Raw genomic sequence first — 20,859 nt, forward strand, 5'->3', positions numbered from 1 at the left:
AAGCCTAGCAGACAGCTAGCAGGTATAAGCTGCTTTTCAGTTGAAGTAGCAACTCCCTTAATGCACACTTTAAACCTTAATACAAATTAAACAGATGAGTTATTAAAAAATTGGACCTTTTAACATTGTGTTTAATGGAGATTGACTCGCTTTTCGAGCAGGCCTCGAGTGGCCATGACAGGAGCCATTTTCAAATGCGAAAATAATACTTGAAAACCTATCGTAATGACTGACTGTTTATTAAATATGAAAAGATGAATACTCTTTTTTTAACTGTTTGATATAGTTATACAGCATAATATTCTGTATTTAACACAGCTATGTGCTTGTTCAGATGACCAGGTTGTCTCGCCGTAAAGGGCACACAGAAAACTCCTGGTACTTGAGCTGTTTGGTGTGCAGATTGATCTATTTTCACGTCTCTAAAGCAGATGCATCATGAGTTATTGGATGCTGATATGTGTTTCATCCATTTGCTAGGGTTAACATATGCAAACAAACACACTGGTGTGTTTTCCTGAAGCCTTTGCTGTCAGAAGCATCGAGGTGTGAAATGTGATTATCAACATCAGCTTTTACTACTGACATCAGCCACAGGTTTTGCGTGTGCTTTTCGCTTTCTGTAGTACTCATTAAAGCTTGTTGGCAGCTTGCTTGATGGCCTTGGACGCGGAGTGTGTTTAATTCATTCATGGGCGCATCCCTGGGAGTGTTTTTATTCTTCCCCTCAGTGTGCTTCTAGCATTATTAAAGGCATTAATCACTGTGATCTGATGCCTTGTTACGACACGGCTCTGCTCCCACTGCGCAGCTAAACACACACGCATTTCGGTGTCCACAGTGCCATCAAACATCTTGGCTTGAAAGTACTGCATTGTGAAAGTCTCCTTGGAATACAGAAGGAACCCGTATGAGCGGATATATCAATGTTTTCATCTGTTAAATTATTTTTTGCTCATGCCGTGAATCCTGCACAAGAATCCGTAATCTTTAAGGGAATTTTTTAACAGAAAACATCGACTTTCAGATCTGGCTGCTTTGCTGTTTCTCAAATTCTTGTTAATATCCCTCTCGGCAAGGTGCATGTTCTTGAAATCCTTTTTAAGTCCTCCACCATCCAAACTCCATCCATCCACTTTCTTAACTGATTTTCCGATCCGTGAGAAGAAGTCACAGGAGCAAAAAAGGAATTAAAATGATCCATATTTTTTTCTTCCAGTAGAGGGAGATATTTTAGATATTTCATTTTAAGCCAGCATGAAATAATTTCAGGAAAGTGTTTAAACAGATATTAACACATTTACACTTAAATACACATTCGCCGCCTAGCTTAATGGTTTCTATCCATTAAGTAACCTGGAACGAATGTACTCTGTATGTTTTTTGCTCATTGCCAACTTTGTGGCTTTAAGTATTTTATCTCCCCCTGCTGGTAATGCAACCTCTGCATGCGTGTCCATTTCATGTTTTGCAGATTACACGTTACATCTATTATACATTTTGTTATGATATTGGGTTGGTAACTGTAGATTTTCAAGTTGATACGCCTCAAGAGGTTCTTGAAGTGTTAAAAAGCCAGTTTTCCTCATCTCATACAAGCATTTTGTCCTCTGTATTTTTACCGAGCTACTACTCTGCATTTCCTCCACTGTAGGAATGTAAAACACTGGTGATTTGAAACTAGCCCATTCGAAACTCGAGACTCAAAGTCTACTGAATTTAGCATGCACTGTTAGGTAATAACTCAGATTTAGGTGTGCACGTGTAATAAAGAGTAAACATGTTTGTTCAGCCTGGTAAGAAATATCTCCTGGCTTTTCTCATCACTTTTTTCATCTTTTTATGAATCTCTGTTACTTTATATTTAAAAAATCTATTAACTTTTGTGTTTTTTCTGGTAATGTATAAATAAAAAGAATTAATTTAATCTTCACTTAGCAAAACATGTTACATTTGTTTTAGCTCTGGCTAAAGACTCAGTTCCTTCAATTTAGTCAAATTAAAAATATATGAAATATAAAGAAATGTGTGTCAATATTTGGTAGACCTCATAAAGTCTGATATATTGGAAATACTCAGGTGTAGCCTATCATCAGTCTCTGTCTGCATGTCAGGCGGACAAAAATGTAATAGGAGAAACATGGCTCATCTTGACGGTGTCAAACACATCGACACGTTGCTCCGTCTCACACGAGGATATCTGACATTTATTCCCAGAATGCCAGCAGTTAATTTTGGCCACATTTCTGTTACCTCTCTCGCTACTTTAACTCTCAGCAACCTTTCCTGCCTCTGAATTTTGAGGAGAAAGTCATAGAGTTGCCACATTGTTTTGACGAGTGGCCTCTTGAGCTTTTCTTCTTCGCAAATCTTTTTCTCCCTCCTGCCCCCGTCTCTCAGACCCCGCTGAGTGGCTGATCCCTCGAGTACAGAGCTGCCAGCTCATGACGCAGTGTGATACTGCACTGTCTCTGACTCAATGTGTGTGTAAAAAGACACATTTCCACATATAGTAGAATAATGCATGAATAATAACAACAGAGCTCATTAGCAGTAGTTGGATAGTTAGTCGGTCCTTTATTCGTGGTGATTAAATACCAATTTGGGGTGATCATCATCATCAGCCAATTATTTCACAGCGTCAGTCACAAAATATTGGAGGAAAGCTGGCGAATTAATCTCCTTTAGGTATTTGTGGCTAACTGTACACTGCTGGTGACATCTGGTTTCAAAAACATCAAGATGGAGACAGCAACTCCATCTTAATACTGTGAACATGAAAATCTGCATGTGCTATTAAATTCAAATAAGCTTGAACTGGCTTTGAATGGCAAAACTTTACATATATTTTCTACCTTGTTGCAAGACTGCGAGCTACATAGCAGCCTCTGGTTGAAAGAAATAGCGCTATGCAGTTCAGTCACACATTTCAACAAGAAACATCTCTGGTGTTGTTGTTTTTTTCTCCCCTTATGAACTAAGGCAGCTCCCAGAAGTGGGAATAAGTCTCACATGTGCGAGTCACAAACAAGTCTAAAGTCTTAACCTTCAAATCCCAAGTTACTGTGGGGAAACCAAGCAAGTCAAGTCCTATGAAATTCCGATGATCTATCCCAGATTTCACATTTTCTGTCTTGCACTGGTCATGAATGTTCAAAAGATATATATATATATTTTAGCAATAACCCTTGGAAGCTTTCTGATTTTTAACATTTTGTGGTCTCAATAAAAACTCTCCTAACAGCACAAAAACAAGAGGATTCAGAGGTGCTGTTCATGAGAGGTGTGGCAGGATCTGATTGACTTGAATCTGTGGGACAGGTGCCACTTAATTCTACACCTAGAGTCAAGTTATAAGAAAAAAGTCCAAATCCATGTGGGCTGCATTAACAGACATGAAGCCATTCTCATTCGTGTCAGTGGGCAGCAGCACCAGTTTGAGTCAAGCCGCTGAAACCCTGGCAGCAGTGTCAAACTGTCCACTACGTCTTAGGCCAAATCCCATTTCGTCTTTACTGCTTTAGTACACTCACACCAGAAGCCAAATATGGAAGTACACTTCACTTTTACAGCCAACAAAATCAGACACCTTGGAGACAACCAAAGCCCTCGGCTAGAACTGCTACAAAGCTGTCTTGTCAGATTTGCTAACACAAAAGATTAGACTGGGAATTTAAATGCACTTGATAAGAGATCACCAGTCAAGGAGGAAATTTGCTGTTGTGTTGCTTGCAGCAGAAAACACCTGAACTGTGCTTAAAAAAAAGGGAAAAAAAGTGGAACCAAGAACGTGATTAGCACAAGTTTTATACAGGTTAAAAAACAAATCAAGTCTTACGTCACGCTTTTAGGCTGTTACACAGTACTGCAAACAACCAAGGAGTGGTAGACATCCAGGAAAAACACCAGATATTACCATATTAATCTAAGAAGAATGAGCATTATTCATTCCTGTGGAAATTGAAAGAGTTAAAAGTGCACAAATCCACTTTTATAGGGCATCATTTCCCAGTTTCCTGCAGGTCTGAGCTCCAGGTGTATTTGCTCTTGTTTTCAGGTTGAATATTCATGACACTATTTAAAGCCACACTGGGCCTCTGTGGTGGGTCCAAATGGATCTGAAAATTCAACTCTAGCAGTCCATAACTGTGTAAATTGATGTTAGTACACTTAAATACACACCACAGGCTTGTGTTTACCAGCACAGGCTGTGATGTCTCACCCTGAAAGATACCAAAGGGATGAGAGGAGATCAAAGATCCGCGAGTCTGGCTTTCTCTGGATGGAAGGCTGACTCACTGCTGGTTTTTTGGTTGTTTTTTTGTTTTGTTTTTTTAAGATGTGTTTTGCTTTCACGTTTAAGCTAAAGTTAAGCGGTTTTCTCCTTTTAGCCTCACAGATTGTGATAGAGTTGCAAATCTTACTTTCTTTGGGCAGTCAGTTTGGTGAAAGCAGCAGGAACACATTAAATAGAGGGGAAACGAAACATTGCTGGCTATATAATGGCAAAATGGTGAATTAGACGTAAGCTGGAGAGCCATAAATCAGTTTTTTTGTAGTGAGAAACTGTTTTTAAGATATCTATGTTGAGTCAGCGACGTTTTAAACAACTAAATGGGCTAAAGTTTCCTCACATTACACATGGAAAACATCAGTATAGCTCCAAGCAACAGTAAAGCAGGCAAGGAAAGATACTGGCAAAAACATTACTGGGATAAAAGGAAGCAGACAGGAAAGAGGAAAAGCCTGGAATAAAGGGATAAAGAGTGGAAGGATGGGGGAAGCACTGAGCTACAGGTGTAAGCCTTGGATTTTGAGCAGAGATGGAGATTCGCAAATGTTGAATTATATTTTCTGCTGAAAATTCAAGGAAATGTAGAGGCATACATCAGCTGCTCGAACCATCTTGTAATGAGTTGCTTGTTTTTGTTCTGTTTCTTTCTCAGGTGTTTCGCAGAAAGGCAGTGGAGTTGGGCGAGAAGCTGCTGCCTGCATTCAAAACGCCCACCGGCATCCCCTGGGCTCTGCTTAACCTCAAGAGGTAAAACAAACAGACAGCACACACACTTGCTCTTTGTCTCCCAGCAGTCCACTTTCAGGCAGCAGGTCTGTTTTGATGGCCTGATGCTTTAAGGGGCGCCATGGTCTACCCCTCTCTGTTCCACTCGCACACACTGAGCTGAAATGCTTTAGTCTTACATGACAGAGCAAACTTGTCAGACAGAAACTGTTTGATTTTTTTGCATCCAGGGCTTCATCCTTGAAACTAAACTGCATTGGAAAAGACAAACCCAAAGAGGTTGGGGTTACAGGCTAGTTACATGGCAGTGCTGGTGATGTTTCCTTTCCTCTGGCTGAAACCCTCTTTGTGCTCCACCAAAACCTCCTCCATATAAAAAAAAAAAACCCCTCATACTTCTATTTTAACATTTTTTCCATTTGCAGAGATATAAACTGATTTTAAGAATCTAAAAACCGACTTTTTTTCACTCATCTAATTTCCAAGTAACAGTCATTACTGGTTTGCTTTAAAAAATTGCTTTAATTTGACTTTATTAATAAGGTCATATAAAAATCACAGGTGTCTCACCTGTGGGTTGAACCTGCTGTTCAAACCTTTGTTTAAGGTGAGGAGCTAAAATGCTGCATTTCAGATGATGGATGAACCGAGCGATTAGAGGGTTAAAATAAGTAGGGATTATTTTGGACTCTCAGTCATGCAAAGCTACTCAAGCAGAGTCCAAGAAAAAAAATGTGCTAAGAACACAGTTTTATTTATATATATAAAATAAAATGTGCACAATGCCAAAATTAGAACTTTAAAGCAATTAAAATAAATTCCAACCAATAAGCACATAACATTTTGGGGTCTTTAATAATAATAATAATAATAATAATGGATACTTTATTGATCCCCATGGGGAAATTACTTGTTTTTCTCTGCATTTGACCCATTCACTCAGTGAAGCAGTGGGCAGCCCACTAAGCAGGCGCCTGGGGAGCAGTGTGTAGGGACGGTACCTTGCTCAGGGGTACCTCAGGGTAGCCGTTAAGTGGATTCGAACCGCCGACCTTCCGATCATGGGGCGACCACTTTACCTACTGAGCTATCCCTGCCCCCCTTTAATATGAAAATATGAGTATCTCTGTATAAAAACAATTAGAGGTCTGCAACTATTTTTTGCTACAGTCCTTCTGTCAGTCACACATGATGAGGAGAGCACTATTTTCTTTCTATCAGTCGTTCCCCAAAGAGAGACATGACATCCAGGCTGTTTGTCAGCCCGTTAATTAAAAGGCAGGTTGTCATGACGATAAGCGCGCTGTAACAAATTAATTTTCTCTCTGTCTGTATGGGTGAATGGACTCTGCCCGCCTTGTCCTCTTCCCTGAAGTGAGAAATACCCCAGGGAGAGTGAGTGTGTAAGTGAGTGAGTGTGTGTGTTCATGTCTGTGCACATGTATGTGGCTCTGCACACATACGTGATCCCCAGAGGCCTGAGCAGATTGCTGTTGATGATGACTTTACCTGCATGACTGAGTTATGATAGCTTAGAACCACACAAGCACAACCCCATATTCCTACACACACACACACACACACACACACACACACACACACACACACACACACACACACACACACACACACACACACACACACTCAAATAACTCTGGAAACAAATTACAGTAACAAATATACAGAGCAACAGAGAATGTAGGCTATTAAACTGCTATTTTTAAGCTAATTTTTTTTCTTGTCTATGAAATTGACAGATTAGCATTATAAAGATGTTGGGAAGTTGGTTTCTTTGCAACACTAATGGATTCTTTTTTGAGAAGAACAATTTTAATCAAGTTATTTTTCAAATGATCCAGATTTGCTAGAAAATTCGATGGGTCTTCCTTTCCCTATCCAATTCCTCGCCACCAGATTTCATAAACTTTGTCTTTTAGTTTTTGTATACTTGCTAACAGACACCTTGGTTCTTACCTTAACAGAAGAATGAGCCGAAGGAAGAACACCTTACAGGGCCAGACTTTGTAAAAGGTGTTAGGTTTCTTTGTATTCCATGATTGTACAAGAGATATAGGGACAGGGCCATGGTACTCAGTGAACCCTGAACAGAAAATCTTTGGGTTACAGTAACTTCAGTAAGCACAGCGATGGTAGTGGACTGAACTCTGGCCCCAAATATCCAACCACCATCTGAACTGAAAAACCTATCAGCCAGTTGTGTTGTTTCACTGACACACAGACACAAGTTGACATTTATCATGGTTTCGGCTGATAGGTGTATGTCCTTGTTTTTTTGTATTGTAACAAGTCTGACTTGGGCTGACTGCAGTTATTCTCAGATGATGAGGGCAACCTGACTGCAACACTTCTCTTTCCAGTAAGGGACTCCACTTGAAGGGACTTGAAGACAGAAACTGACTGCAAGTGGTTCTGGTTCTGGCAACTACTGTTTTCCCTAGTGTGACTATAGTATTTGTTTACTGTAATGTGAATTAGAGTGGTATTTGTTCAACTCCTCCAGTGGGATCAGCTAGAGACACTGATCATTGCAGCCATCTGTGAGGTTGTGAATCCTTAAAATAAACTGAGTACAAGAATGCAAGTTATTCTTTATAATCTTTTTATAAAAGATTTCAAGATCATTTCAATATATCTGTTTCCTCCCCTTCCTACTGTTGCAGATATGCACCATCTGGGAATCCCTATGCTATTGTATTGATATATCATAAAAGATCAGCAGAACCATCAGTGGCAAGCGTAATGTAATCCAACAGACAATGGGGTTTATGGTAGCTTTTAATCCCATCCTGAGTTATGTAAAGACCCAGAAGATCTATAAAACTATAAATCTAAACTTCCATATCCACTGATACATATCAGACAAGTGTTATCAATATGTCTCTCTGGTGATAAAAACTCGTCTGTGCTTTGAAAATGTTAGTTATTTCATTTCTTTTGTTGTTAAAACATCATTAAAACAGTCTATTGAGGAAATTAGACCATGTAGACATTATACAGAGAGAGAGAGAGGTAGAGGTCAGTTGCAGAAATCCTAAACTCAGAGTGACGGCTCTGAATGATCTGTGGGATAAACAGCACTCAGTCAAAGTTAGATTATGTTTAATTCACTATGTGCAGGTCAGAGAGAAACGAAGCAAGAAGAGATCAAAAGATTTTAGGAATGAGAAGTTGAGAAGAAAAATTGAAAGTGCTTTTGAAGTAGGATAGTTTTGAGTTAGAATACTGCCCATGCAACCTTGACCCAGATTGAGGTAAAATAAATCTGTAAAACACGCTTGCAAACGAGGCCCAATTACTGAATCATCTCTCCCTTTATCCCCCCGTCCTCCCTTCTCTGTTTTACATTCCATTCTTTTATTCTCCTCCATTTTTTTTCTTTAAAGTTTTTCTCACATCCCAGTCTCTTGTATTTCTGTCCTTGTTCAGCCCATCCATCTTATCTACAGTGACCCAGTATCTCCTTCTGTTTCAGGATGTGTACTCCAAGTCCACTCCACTCCATGGCCTTGTTCTTTGTATTCCCTGTCGGTAGCCTTTCATCGCTCTACCCTGCAGCTATCTGCAGAGCCCAAGAGAGACCATAAGAAATAAGGCCACAGTTTAAAACATCTTATTGCTTCTATACCAAGTGAACCTTGTTTGCTCAATGGCCCTGTGTTAATTTCAGAAAACAAGATAAATGCGATGTCCTCAGTTTGGAAAGGTTTTTGCTGCGTTTCCTTTGGGAATTACGAGTGTGTTCAGACAAATTAATAAAGGCTTAAGATAAACCTGCGGAGCTGCATTTAGTTAATTTCTAAAGATAAAATCTTTGGCCTGAACACAGCACGTGTTAACATTTCAAAGAATCAGGGTGTTTTACTGGGTTCTATTGGGAGTATTTTGGAAATGAAATGTTTGAGATAATTTTTATCTCACTAAATCTCAAAAGAAAATCTGAACATCAGGTTGAAATCACTCACTGTCTGGTTGGGTATGTTCAGTACGTGTTAACATGGTAATCATAAAATAGGAACAGATCTGAATACACTAGTGTGTAGCTCTTTATTTGTTTTCTTCTTTCCACTCTTTGTTTGCTTTTTGTTTCTGTCACACCCTCGCTTCACCTTCCCTTTATGCTGGACTTTTTTTCTTCTTTTGGCAGCATGTAGAGTTTCCATAGTTACTCCCCCATCTACCATTTCAGCTAGGGAACAATACCAGTACCTACTGGGGAAAAAGTGTTATCCTTTTCCCCTGGAGAATTTGTACCCAGTGGCAGACAGAACTGCAAATTGAAAGTAAACCCTAGAGGGAACCAATTGAAATACCAATGATGCATTCAGTAGCTCTAACATTAGTTTCATGGCTGTAAGTAAAGTAAAAAAAAAAAAAGCTTTTCTTTTTTCACTTTAACATTTAAAACCTGAAACTAAAATCTGCGTATCTGCTTGTCGTGGATCATTATGGTGTGTAGAGACCAAAGTTTAAATAGAGATGTTGCAAATTCATTACAGAAAAATCTAATTTATGAAAGGTCATAAGAGCTGATCACATGTCTCATCCTCTGAATGACAAGCCACCAGGAACAAAGGACGATGGAAGGTTTTGAAGGCCGTCAGAGAATGTAAAGGAATAATTCATCAACGTGAGAAATTTTGTCTTGATGTCCAGCTGATTTATCTTCAAAAGGCACTTGAAGGTGGATCAGCTTGCTTGCAATATCCAATAAATCAACAGTTCCTCATACAGAGTCAAAGGCTGGCCCGGCCTTCCTCTCCGACCCCCCGTGACCTTTAGTTGGTACATCAACTCATTGATTGCTACTAACCGAGTGGAAAATGCTGCTAAGATCCAAATGATTTTTTTTTTCCGGTTGATCTGCTGCAGATTGGGGCGTGTTAGGGCAGGACTGCAGCCAGATGGACAGAGACACAATTGTCCCTGAAATGAGCTTTAAATATTTGAGAAGGTGAAGAGGTGCATCACTGAGAAGGCTGGGGTAGTGCTCCTCTAAACTAGTTTTTGCATTTGACATGATTATTTTTTCCCTTTTTGGTGCTTCTGATTTGTTCTGCGTGCTTAATTCAATTTTTTGTAGTTAATGTTGTTTTTATATTTAAGACAAAGGGAAAGGGAATACGCTAAGCACATAACAGTCTTTAAGAAATAGATTACTCATATTTTCATTTCTTAGAATAGCATGACTCATCGTCTACCTTTGCAGCGTGCCCCTTAATTAACACTGAGTTACTGAATCGAGATATTATAAGGTGGGTAGTGATGAAAGGGTTTTGGAAAAGAATAACTTTATTTGTGCTGTGTAAGTAACTAGAAAATATCGTTATGTTTAACTGGATTTTATCTACAAGATTGATGTAAGTGGTAGGAACTCACAAACTCACTTTTTGCAGATGACCCTGTTGCATATCTTATTAAATCTGGCCCAGATTGTTGTATATCTTATTAAATCTGGCCCAGATATCTGCATCCGTCTTAAAACCACTACATCGATTGGGTTTTAATCCAAATATAGAGTACATAGAAATGTACTATGTTCACACTGGCACGTGTGCAAGCCAAAATACTTTAACCTAATGCAATGACTTTTGTTTGCATGTGCATGTCTCTGTGTATAGTGCAGAATACAGTGTGTAGTATTTAGTTGCTGTGCTTTAGCAACCGACAACATATAACTGCGCTGTACCAACTAAACTAATTTCCCTTTTCCTCTGACACTTTCTCTAACTTTTTTACACACAGGCACACACACACAAACGCATACATGCACACACACACACACTAGTTTCCCAGTTGTTATCTGCTTTGGCCAGTAAGTCCCATAGCTCTTCTATTAACATTCAGACTGATAAAGCCCTTGCAAATCACTCCCACTGCACTGCATACTGACTGGCCTTAATGGGATGAGGCATTGTGTAAATGTGTGTCGGTGTGTGTGTGTATGTGTTAGGTTTTGCTGAGGTATCTGGATCCGTGCTCCACCCTGAAATTAGCTGCTCATTCCTCTCTACAGGCATCATGGTGATGATTGCTTCCCACACACACGCACACCTCTGATTGGCAGTAAGGCATTTAAAAAGTGCTCGAATCTGCATCACCATTCCAACAAAAGACTTGGTTAAAATGACAAGTGGCAAAGAAATCATGCTGAAATGTTAAGTGGTACCTCTGAACAGGTATTTATATGTGAGGTCTGACACCGTGGGATGAATTTATGGGAAAATGTGAATCTTTTTGCCTTTTTCAGACTGAATCAAAGAGCTGTATACATTTCTGAAGTGGCTCCCCCACCACGGCCCTCTGCATTACAAAACGCAGTAACTTGTGGGGAAGTGTTTGCTTTCCAGGCGAACTGCTCCTAAAAGCAATGTCATCATCTTCATGACGTTGCAAAGTTAAAACTAACCCTCGTTCCGTTTCCTTATCTCAGAGAGGAAAGTATTTTAGAAAAAACTGTCAGCTTGAGGCAAATTTGCTCCTTTTCAGCTCTTGGCTCTGGGACTGAAGCTATCAATCCTGAGCTCTTTGGGTCTTGGAGTTTGATTAATAGGTCTGCATTTGAGAACGGCTCTATTAGTGCAGCCTAGTGAGGGTGCCACACTGGGTGACCCTGTAGTGCCACTCTGTCATGGAGCCCTTTCTTCTCGATGCGATAGGAAAATTAACTTGTTAATCCAGAGCATGTCTGGAAATTCTTTGCTTAGCAGAGACTGATGAATAATATCTAAAGCAGCTAGCTCATATTTTAATTTAGAGCTACAAGAGTGCTGGAAGAGTGCTAAGTGCTGAATGTCATCAGCATAGCAGCAGCAGCAGAGAAACCAGTAAACAACCAAGATCAAGAGGTTGAAGGTAATAAGAAGCAAGAAAAATAAGTGTAAGAAAATACAAATTCTCTCATGCCCAAATTCCCTGCTGCGTCACATATTCACTGGATTCAAATGCAGTGTATTTGAAGCACTTTGGGCTGCTCTGCCCTTTTTACTACACAAAGGCTAACTCCAGGTACAAGTCTTGCCGTTAGCAGTTTTCCACATATAAAAGCAGATTAAATAAAGATTTAAAAAGACAATAAAGAACCAGGCAAACGTCAAAACTTGCTGGTTTAACTGTTCAGCTGATACCCGTCCATTTACGTCAAGTAATTACGGATTATGGTCGGCTACTTAGCTCTGTGCCGCGTGTGAACAGCAGTCACCCTGACTCATGGTCTCTCCCTGATATAAAGAGGAAAATAAACTCACCGTGTCCGTCTCTCTGTGTCATGTCACCCACTGTGTGCACAGAGATGTACTTAGACCAACACAGCTGTTCCTGCTGTGCCTCACAATTAACATTATAGCAGTTTAATAGCACTACTTTAACTGAGTGCAACATTAAATGCAGAAAAAGCTGGCTAATTGGAGTGAATTAGAAATGAGCTATGAGAAAGAGGCCAATCAGTACTGATCTTTTTGAGACAATACAAACAGCAGTGTGTTCAGTTAATATCAAACAGTGTCGATGAGAATGCTGGATAAATCTCAGCATATGGCAATAGGCTGTAGGGTGGCACTGCAGTGCAGGGAGTTGTCGCCTCACAGCAAGATGGTTAGTGATGGTAATGCCAGGGACGGGGAGAGATGAAGGCAGCTGTGGTGACCCCTAAAGGCAGCAGGTAGAAGAAGAAGAGTTTAAGTTTCAGTATCTGCATTGCTATGTGACTAAATTAATAAGTGTAGTGCAATGAGCTCTTTTAGTGTAGTTTCATTCCTGCAGCTGTCATCTAAAATTTTAGGGTTGTATGTATCTGGATGAGCAAATGACAGCACCTCTGTTTTGGCCTCAGTTATTAACTCATTCACTGCCATTGACGTCTATAGCCGTCAATTGCAGTGAATGAGTCAATGGGTTTAACTCATTCACTGCCAATGGCTGGCAGTGAATGAGTTAATACGCACAGATATATGCAGCAGCAATGCACTCTCACTGCCCTAAAGCACGTTTTTAAAGCAAAGAAAAGGCTAGCGTTCGGGATGTACAGAGATTTCTTTAAAGAACAAGCTACACAAAGCCAGACATCCATTCTCAGTGCAGCTCTCCTCAGTTGTAACCTGAGGCGGTGGAAGGCAGCCATGATTTAAGGGCTCTAATTAAGTTGCTAACTGTGAATCTATCGCAATTCACATTTTCTCTTTGGCCGTAGGGAAAGTACGATAGATTTTAAGACGCAGAGGAAGAGATGTACAGCAAAGGAAATCGAGAGGAAAAGGAGAGGTAAGAGAGGTCGTGGCAAAGATGAGATGGAGGACAGTGAAAGGCTTTCCAGAGAAAACAACAAAGAGAACTGGGCCAAAGTATTGGCCTCACCCAGCTATAGAGTACAAATGAATTGGAGTGCTTCCTGACATAATTTTAGAGGAGCGTGAGAGGGCACTGCCTGGTGTGACATGCTAATTTATGGAGATGTATTGCTTTTTCTGTTTTTCCAGGTTATAGCTTGGCACCACAGAATTAAAACCTCTGTTTTTTGGCTCTGCAGAATTCACTGGAGGGTTAGAAAACTAGCAGGCTATGATTTGTTGTTTTGCAGCTGGCCAGGAAATAGCTGTGGGCGTTAGAGGTTGAATGATAAGAGCATTGGACAAGACACCAAGAGGATGGGAACATGTCCTCCAATGCAGACTATTTTAATTCACAGTGGCATCGTTTTGTAATGACTTGTTTTCTGGGCTGAGGATTTCGATCATTATTTGATGCATGCAACCCTTGAGCCCCTAGCTATCCCCATAGTGAACTTAAATGTAGTGAACTAAGTTGGTCTTGAAGCATATATAATGTAATGCACGACAATGCTCTGGAGTCTTTGGGGTAGGGAGGCTAATCACGTTAGCATGATTAGCACCAAAGGCAGCAAAATGGTCAAAATCAGAACTAGACTTTCAAGACACACATTGTGTATTTTTGAAGGTAAGAATTTGTTTGTTGGAAAACTGCAGAGTGCACCTTTGAGGTTATGGTTAGCTTTAGATTGAGTTGGAAAGTGGACAAAAGTGAAGTTTTTTTTCTTACCTGAGAAAAATAATAACAGTCTGGCCACAGACGTTCTTTCGCTTCTGGATATAATCAGAACTGGAACCACAAACATCATAAACCTTTTCAGAGCGGACTCTTTCTCCTGGCAGTCTTTCCAAACAACCCGTACTTGTTTTTTGCCTTTCTAATGGTATCATCATGAGCTAACTGAGGCCTGTAGAGTCTGTGTAGCACTTGGGTTTTTTGTAAAAAAAAAAAAAATTTTTGCATGGGTTGAATTTGCTGGAAAGTCCACTCCCAGGAATGTTTTGGCATTGTGTTAACACACACCTGAATGCTGCAGACCAGCAAACAGCAAAAATGTGCTCACATTTGCTGATAATCAGATAATCAAGTACAGTGGTACCTCGCTATAACGATTTTTTGTGTGTGCAATTTTGCATGCTGTTTTTTTTTGTTTGTTTGTTTTTTTACTGTGCATTGTGTTCTGCGTCCTGATTGACTGTAGACCATTGTCAATCAATCTCATGCGATGTTTCCTGTACAGAATGCGTTCAGCTTGTCAAATTTACATAAATCTTTGATAAATCGAACTTTGAGAGTGTTTAAACAAAAGAGAAAAGTGTGAAAATGTTCATCTGTGTCTGAGAAAAGTGTATAAAGCATGTAGTGAGGGGTTTTATAGCCTTAAAACATCTATAATAATTGTAAAAAATAAAGTTAGCTACTTCACGGATTTCACCTATTGCGGGTTATTTTTAGAATGTAACTCCCGCGATAAACGAGGGACCACTGTATGTCTGATTAGTAGCCCCTGGCTGCTTTTTACCCTTTTAATTGCTATGGAAGCAGTAGGAGTGTACATAATTTTTCATAGGAGTACAAAAATTAGGAAGAATGGCATTGCTTTGTTTCTAAGAAGGCTTTCAAATGTATCCATAGTGTTTTAATAAGCAGGACCTTGTCAAACTTTACCCAAGTGACCTGGAATCATAGGTTTTTGAAACTTAAGTCAAAAGTGAAACAGTGATAAGTTACCGTTTGGACTGAATGATTAATAGTCAAATGTAAGTAGTGTGATATAATCTGTTCTGTTTAACAGAGAGATATTACTGGGATTAAATTCTGCATGGCATAATATCTGCCCCTTAATGAATATAAAAGGGGAAATGTGAGGCAAGGAAATTAATTTAAAAAAGAGTTCCTGTTAAACAAACAAACGCCATCCTATCACTCCTATCAGAGGTGGATCATGTTGGCTCATCTTCTTAACTTATAATGAAAGTTCAATATCGGCTTTAATACGCTGATGTAAGCCTCATATAATCTCTGAAAGTCCTCTAGTTCTAGGTCACAGTAGCAAATTGATTAACATTTACAGCTTGGTTTTTAAAGAGAATAACCAAACGTTTTTCAGTGTGCTGCACTCTAATATTACTGTTTGGTATAAAGCGTGGCTCATCGGCACAACATTTTGTCAAAAGCCAGCATGTCGATGAGAAGTGAGAAGCACCGCTGTGACTGTTCGAGAACTGAATTCAATAAACCGAGACTTTATATTCATCCAGAGTTTAATATGAACCTTCATACCCCTCGCTGCTGTGGAAATGAAGCCCACTGAGATCACAAAAAAAAGAAAAACAGGCAACAGGGAGAACTCTGTTATCATTTTGGATTAGACATCTTGGGTGAAAATTTTCTGCAAATTAGGACGAAAGCCAGCTGAGGCGAAACTTTGACCAGTTGTACAACGTTTTTATAATATTGCACTTTATGTATTCTGTAGTGCAAAGACTGCATAAACTAAATAATGTGTTTCAAAGATTAGAGCTAATAAGTCCTATTACATGCCATGTGAGAAATGGGATGTAGAGCATGCTGTTGTCAACAGGGCCCTGGAAACTGAACCACTAGGACATTTGCATCAGTAGTCAAATACAACAGTAGACTCAAATAGTCTAAGACAGATGCATTGTTCTGTATGCCAATGGATGGATGGAGGCCAGTTTCCAGTCCCAGTACAGGAGGGGACTGGTTTCCATCAGAATAGCGATAACAAAGTGTTCCTCCACAGGTTAATTTAGTCCAAAATGGAGCAGAGCCGGATCTCTGACTCCAAATTATTGAGTTTATGAGCATTAATACATCATTTCATCCACGCATTTGTTCACACTGTTTCTGCAAGCAGCCAACAGCAAAGAGTCAGCCTTTAGCCCCATTCACACAAAATTAGTCTCACCAGGAGAACACATGTGCTTTAGGAAATAAATCACATGTTTATGCTCACATAGGACAAGCAGCTCTGTGTTTTACTTGACGGCGACATCTTTGGTCCCTAGCTACAGAGCTAGCATTAATATTAATAGACTGTTAAGCATCTCATCTATCTCACCACCCTTCGAGATTTCACTCTTCTAATGGATGTGACCTGGATCTCGCTGTTGATAGGTCTCCATGTTGTTTGGCTACAAACAACATGCCGTCCAAACTTTCTTTTGTAATTACCAGAGCAGCCTCTTTTGTGTAAGAAAAAGCCAGGAGAAAAACATTTAAAAATAAAGTTTGCAAAAGGGAAAAGGTCATCCAAAACAGCCTCATGTTAATTTGCACCAGACTATTAGTGTCTGGCTAAATGTGGAGGGTAATTTTCAGTGGAATTATGATTATTTTTTAATTATGGCACCGATTACCTTCACAATTATTACAAATTATTTGAATTCCCCAGGTAAAGACTACCACTACCTGATCTCTTACAGTGTTTAATCACACAAATACAGTTTCTGGATTGTTTTTGGAAACCCACAAAGATTTGCTCACAAAAACCACATGAACAGATTTGTAGAACTTACCAAAACAGTCCTACAGTTTTATTGTCTTTTCTTCAAGCCAAGAGCACCCAGAGTAATCACATTGCTCTGGGTGCTCACAAGAATCAATGTGAACGTCTGTGAAGCAGATTTTTCACCATCATTTCACCCAGTGCAAATTTGTTTCAGTAGCTGTTTTTAAAACTGAACACAGAGACTAAAACTGTTTCTTTGAAACTGGTAGTAAAATGATTTTTAGTACTCTAAAGCTGGACATTTTAACACGAGAGTCTGAGGATTTCTTAGAGTCAACGTCAAGTGGCCGTTAGAGGAACCACATGTTAGCTTTATTTTTTAGCCCTGAAGCTTTGTTTCTAACATGCATTGCATGCTTTGCTAAGAATGAAAGAAGTGAGATTATTCATCCAAGCACAGAACTGATTCAGTAATTTAAGCATAGTGTTATATTCATGACATTTGTTAACGGTACTGCACAAAAAAAGGCCGTAAGTACTAAAATGTGTGATTAATCAAATCAGCAATCAAATTAATTTCACTTTGATCTGTAACAAATTGAAGTGATTTCCGTGTCTTCTTTATATTAGGGGACAAGTTTCAGAGCTTTAATCTCCAGCTGTCACCTTAGAACTAAACAGCAGCACAGAGAGCGCGTTCAGCGATAAAATAATTAACTTGAACATAAATGTTGGTTTTACCACTCTGTGCACTAAATCACCAGGTTATTTTTACATCATAATTTGATAACTTATTTGATTGGGAATGGTGGCGCTCACAGGGATCTTTCTGAAATGCCCCTTTTTATGTGGGCACACCCAGAGCCTGAAGCAGAAAGCCCTTCTTAACAAAGAAAGTTGAAAGGCACCGTTGGGGGTTTTAGGTTTTGTCTGGCTCTCTTTTGTTTTAGACTCCCTAACATGGATTTGGTGCTTCTTGCAGCGGGGCTTCAGGGGGATTGAGGTGGACAGGGGCGAGCTGGAAAGGTGTGCGTTGTCTCTCAATCCCACCCATACAAGCAAAAGGATTTACTGTTCATCACAGGGTTTTATAAAGGGACTAAAAATATGGATAGACAGATCAAAACTACGGTTGAATGATAGGCGGCGGAGATGAAGGAATAGTGTTTGACTAAAATGTAGCTTAAAAACTTAATCCAAAATATATGTGTGTGTTTATACACAATCTCAGCGGTGTGACAGTGCCAATTAAATTTTTGCTGGGAGCTGACCCCCAAATTAATCAGGGTGTGCAGTGATGGGATGTTTTCTCACCATTCCTGCTTTCTGACAGTTGCCAGACTCTGTGTTCGCTGCCTGATGCGGCAGTGGTCGTCCCTGTGTTTGGTTGACTTGATTAAATCTGTGGTGTAATGGGAAACAAATTATGGCTTATGCAACATGATGAGTTGAAGAAGGGGGGCATAATTAGTATGTTCATCCACCTCTTTAAAGAGATGTGTGGGTTTGTCTCTATGTGTGTGTGTGTGTGTGTGTGTGTGTGTGTGTGTGTGTGTGTGTGTGTTTGTGCAGCACATCTCCCAATCCACACTCCTTCTCCTCCCCCTTCTTCTCATTTGTTGGATGTCTCCTCTGCTTCAGTGTGTGTGTGTGTGTGTGTTTGTGTAGTACATGTGTCCATATGTAGTTGCTGTAGGGCCGACATCCCGGTGTGCTTGACAGTGTAGTAAATAGTTCATATGTATTCATGAGTAGTTACTTCAGGCACCACCACCAGAGTCATCAGTCCTTGGTCTGAAAGTGATCTGTCAGTGGCTGTAATGATCCAGCACACACACTTACATGCACACACTCCCAGTTGCAAGGTCTTCTGTCCTTGTCAAGCACGCCAAGGTTGGTAACTCTCACATATGGCCCGAGAGCAGACGCACCTTTTTTTTGTTTCCTGGCAGAGAACAGGCTCCAACAAGTTTCCTTTTGACTGACGGGTAAACTCAAAGAATGATGTGCTGCCAGGTGAAGACTGTGGGAAAAACAGACATGTGCATAAATATAACAAACGGAGTGTAACGTTTGGTTTAATTTTAGTGTCATTAACATACCCTGCTCTTTATCTATTTAAGGAATCTATTTGTAAATGCCTTCAGAGTGAAAATCGGTTGAATAGTAATTACTTTTAAAAATAAGATCAAACTTTCAGGAACTGTTTAGCAGTCTTCAGATTTTTAAGGAGTTTGGTTTCTAAGTAAGAGTTTCAAGATGGCTTTTTAAAGACTTTCTGCCTGTTTAGTGGGAATGGGTGTTGTAAGTTTGCGGGTATGTGCCCAAGTTAAAAGTTTTATTATGTTACTCATTTGTTCTGATTTGCTTTATTTTTGTCATGCATTTGTTCGTCATTCATCCATCCATTTTCTGTCACTTATCTGAGTCCGGATCACGGGGGCAGCAGTCTAAGCCCATACCTCCCACTCCTTAGTGACCTCATCCAGCTCTTTTGGGAGTGGATACCAAGGCGTTCCCAAGCCAGACAGGAAATGTAATCGCTGTAGTTGTTCAAGAGTGAGGGAGCGGGAGATTGACATATGGATTAGTTCAGCATCAGCAGTGATTTGCACACTATACCAGTCTGGTGTGGTGCAGCAGAACCAAGCATGAAAACTAAGCTGTCAGTCTATGTTCTTACGCTCACCTATAGCCATGAGCTCTGGGCAGTGACCAGAAGAATGAGTCTGTGGATACGAATGCAAGCGGTGGAAATGAGCTTCTTCTGTAGGGTGTCTGGGCTCTATCTTAGAGTATGAGGAGCTTAGTTATTTGGGAGAGGCGCTACTCCTCCATATCAAAAACACCCAATTGAGGTGGTTTGGACATTTGGCTAGGAAGCCTCCCGGGGCACCTCTGAGGTGAGGTGTTTCTGGCATGTCCTAAAAAAATATTCCATACAGTGAAAATCGAAAAATGTCACACTTATTATTGTTTTTGCGTTTAACATACATTTCTGTCTCCTTCTGCTTCTGTGTTTGTGCAGTGGTATTGGTAGGAACTGGCCATGGGCATCGGGTGGTAGCAGCATCCTGGCAGAGTATGGCACCCTGCATCTGGAGTTTATGCACCTCAGCAGACTCTCAGGAAATCCAGAGTTTGCTCAGAAGGTAACAGACACAGAGACTTTTAAAAGATGTTTTTTTGTAATAAAAAAAATATCTAAGCAATGAAATATACCAGTCCAGAGTCCAGATAAAGATGAGTATGTAAGAGTATTAGTTCTTTATTACATAAAGAAAAACAAAAATCCTGAACCGGAGATAAACAGTTCACATTAATTGATATCAATTACATCTTAGTATTGTTGTGTATAGATATTTAGTAAAATTAGCCTGCTAACTAGCTAGTCCCTTGTATAATAAAATATAATGTGCATATTTTGCAACTTTTGAGAATTTTAAGAAATATTTATGTTCTTTTTTTCTTTCTTTTAATATTAGGTAATGAACATCCGTAAAGTACTCAATCGCCTGGAAAAACCTCAGGGGCTATACCCCAACTACCTGAATCCCAACAGTGGACAGTGGGGCCAACGTAAGTCCTGATTCCCAGTTTCACAACCTGTATTTTGTTCTTTCTTCCCTTTTTATTTGTATTGCTTACATGTATGCTAATATTGCTTTAAACGTTTGTATAGTACTTTTCAAAAACAGTGTTACAAAATGCTTTACAAAAAGAAATAATCCACACAATAAAATATAGTTATACAGCAGGGAAAAAGTAATAAGAGAAGATGAAAGCTCAAAGGATAATTTATGAGGGGGGGGGGCTCAAGCACCAATTAAACCTCTGTGGACGTTATTTTCTGGGACAAATCCAGTCAGCCATTCAGAGGACTATTTAACATCTACATTTGAAATCTTTTCACGCTATTGCAAAGGCTTAAAATCAAGCTAATTCCTGCTATTCACCAATTAACTTTTAACCGCTGAATACTCTCACTAGGTTGGATATCTAATGAATGTCTAAATGGCAC

General features: G+C 39.7%; 1 protein-coding gene across 1 annotated transcript in view; it reads left to right on the forward strand.

The window, feature by feature from the left end:
• Nucleotides 1–20,859, forward strand: part of man1a1 (mannosidase, alpha, class 1A, member 1) — a 165,630-nt gene that overhangs the window by 120,594 nt on the left and 24,177 nt on the right. Inside the window, exons 5-7 of the mRNA XM_004550657.3 lie at nucleotides 4,947–5,041; nucleotides 19,867–19,990; nucleotides 20,324–20,417. Coding sequence (XP_004550714.1) covers nucleotides 4,947–5,041; nucleotides 19,867–19,990; nucleotides 20,324–20,417 — 313 coding nt within the window. The remainder of the gene's footprint in view (nucleotides 1–4,946; nucleotides 5,042–19,866; nucleotides 19,991–20,323; nucleotides 20,418–20,859) is intronic.

The sequence above is a fragment of the Maylandia zebra genome, linkage group LG15, assembly GCF_041146795.1.
Source record: "Maylandia zebra isolate NMK-2024a linkage group LG15, Mzebra_GT3a, whole genome shotgun sequence".
In the NCBI taxonomy this organism is placed as follows: Eukaryota; Metazoa; Chordata; class Actinopteri; order Cichliformes; family Cichlidae; genus Maylandia; species Maylandia zebra.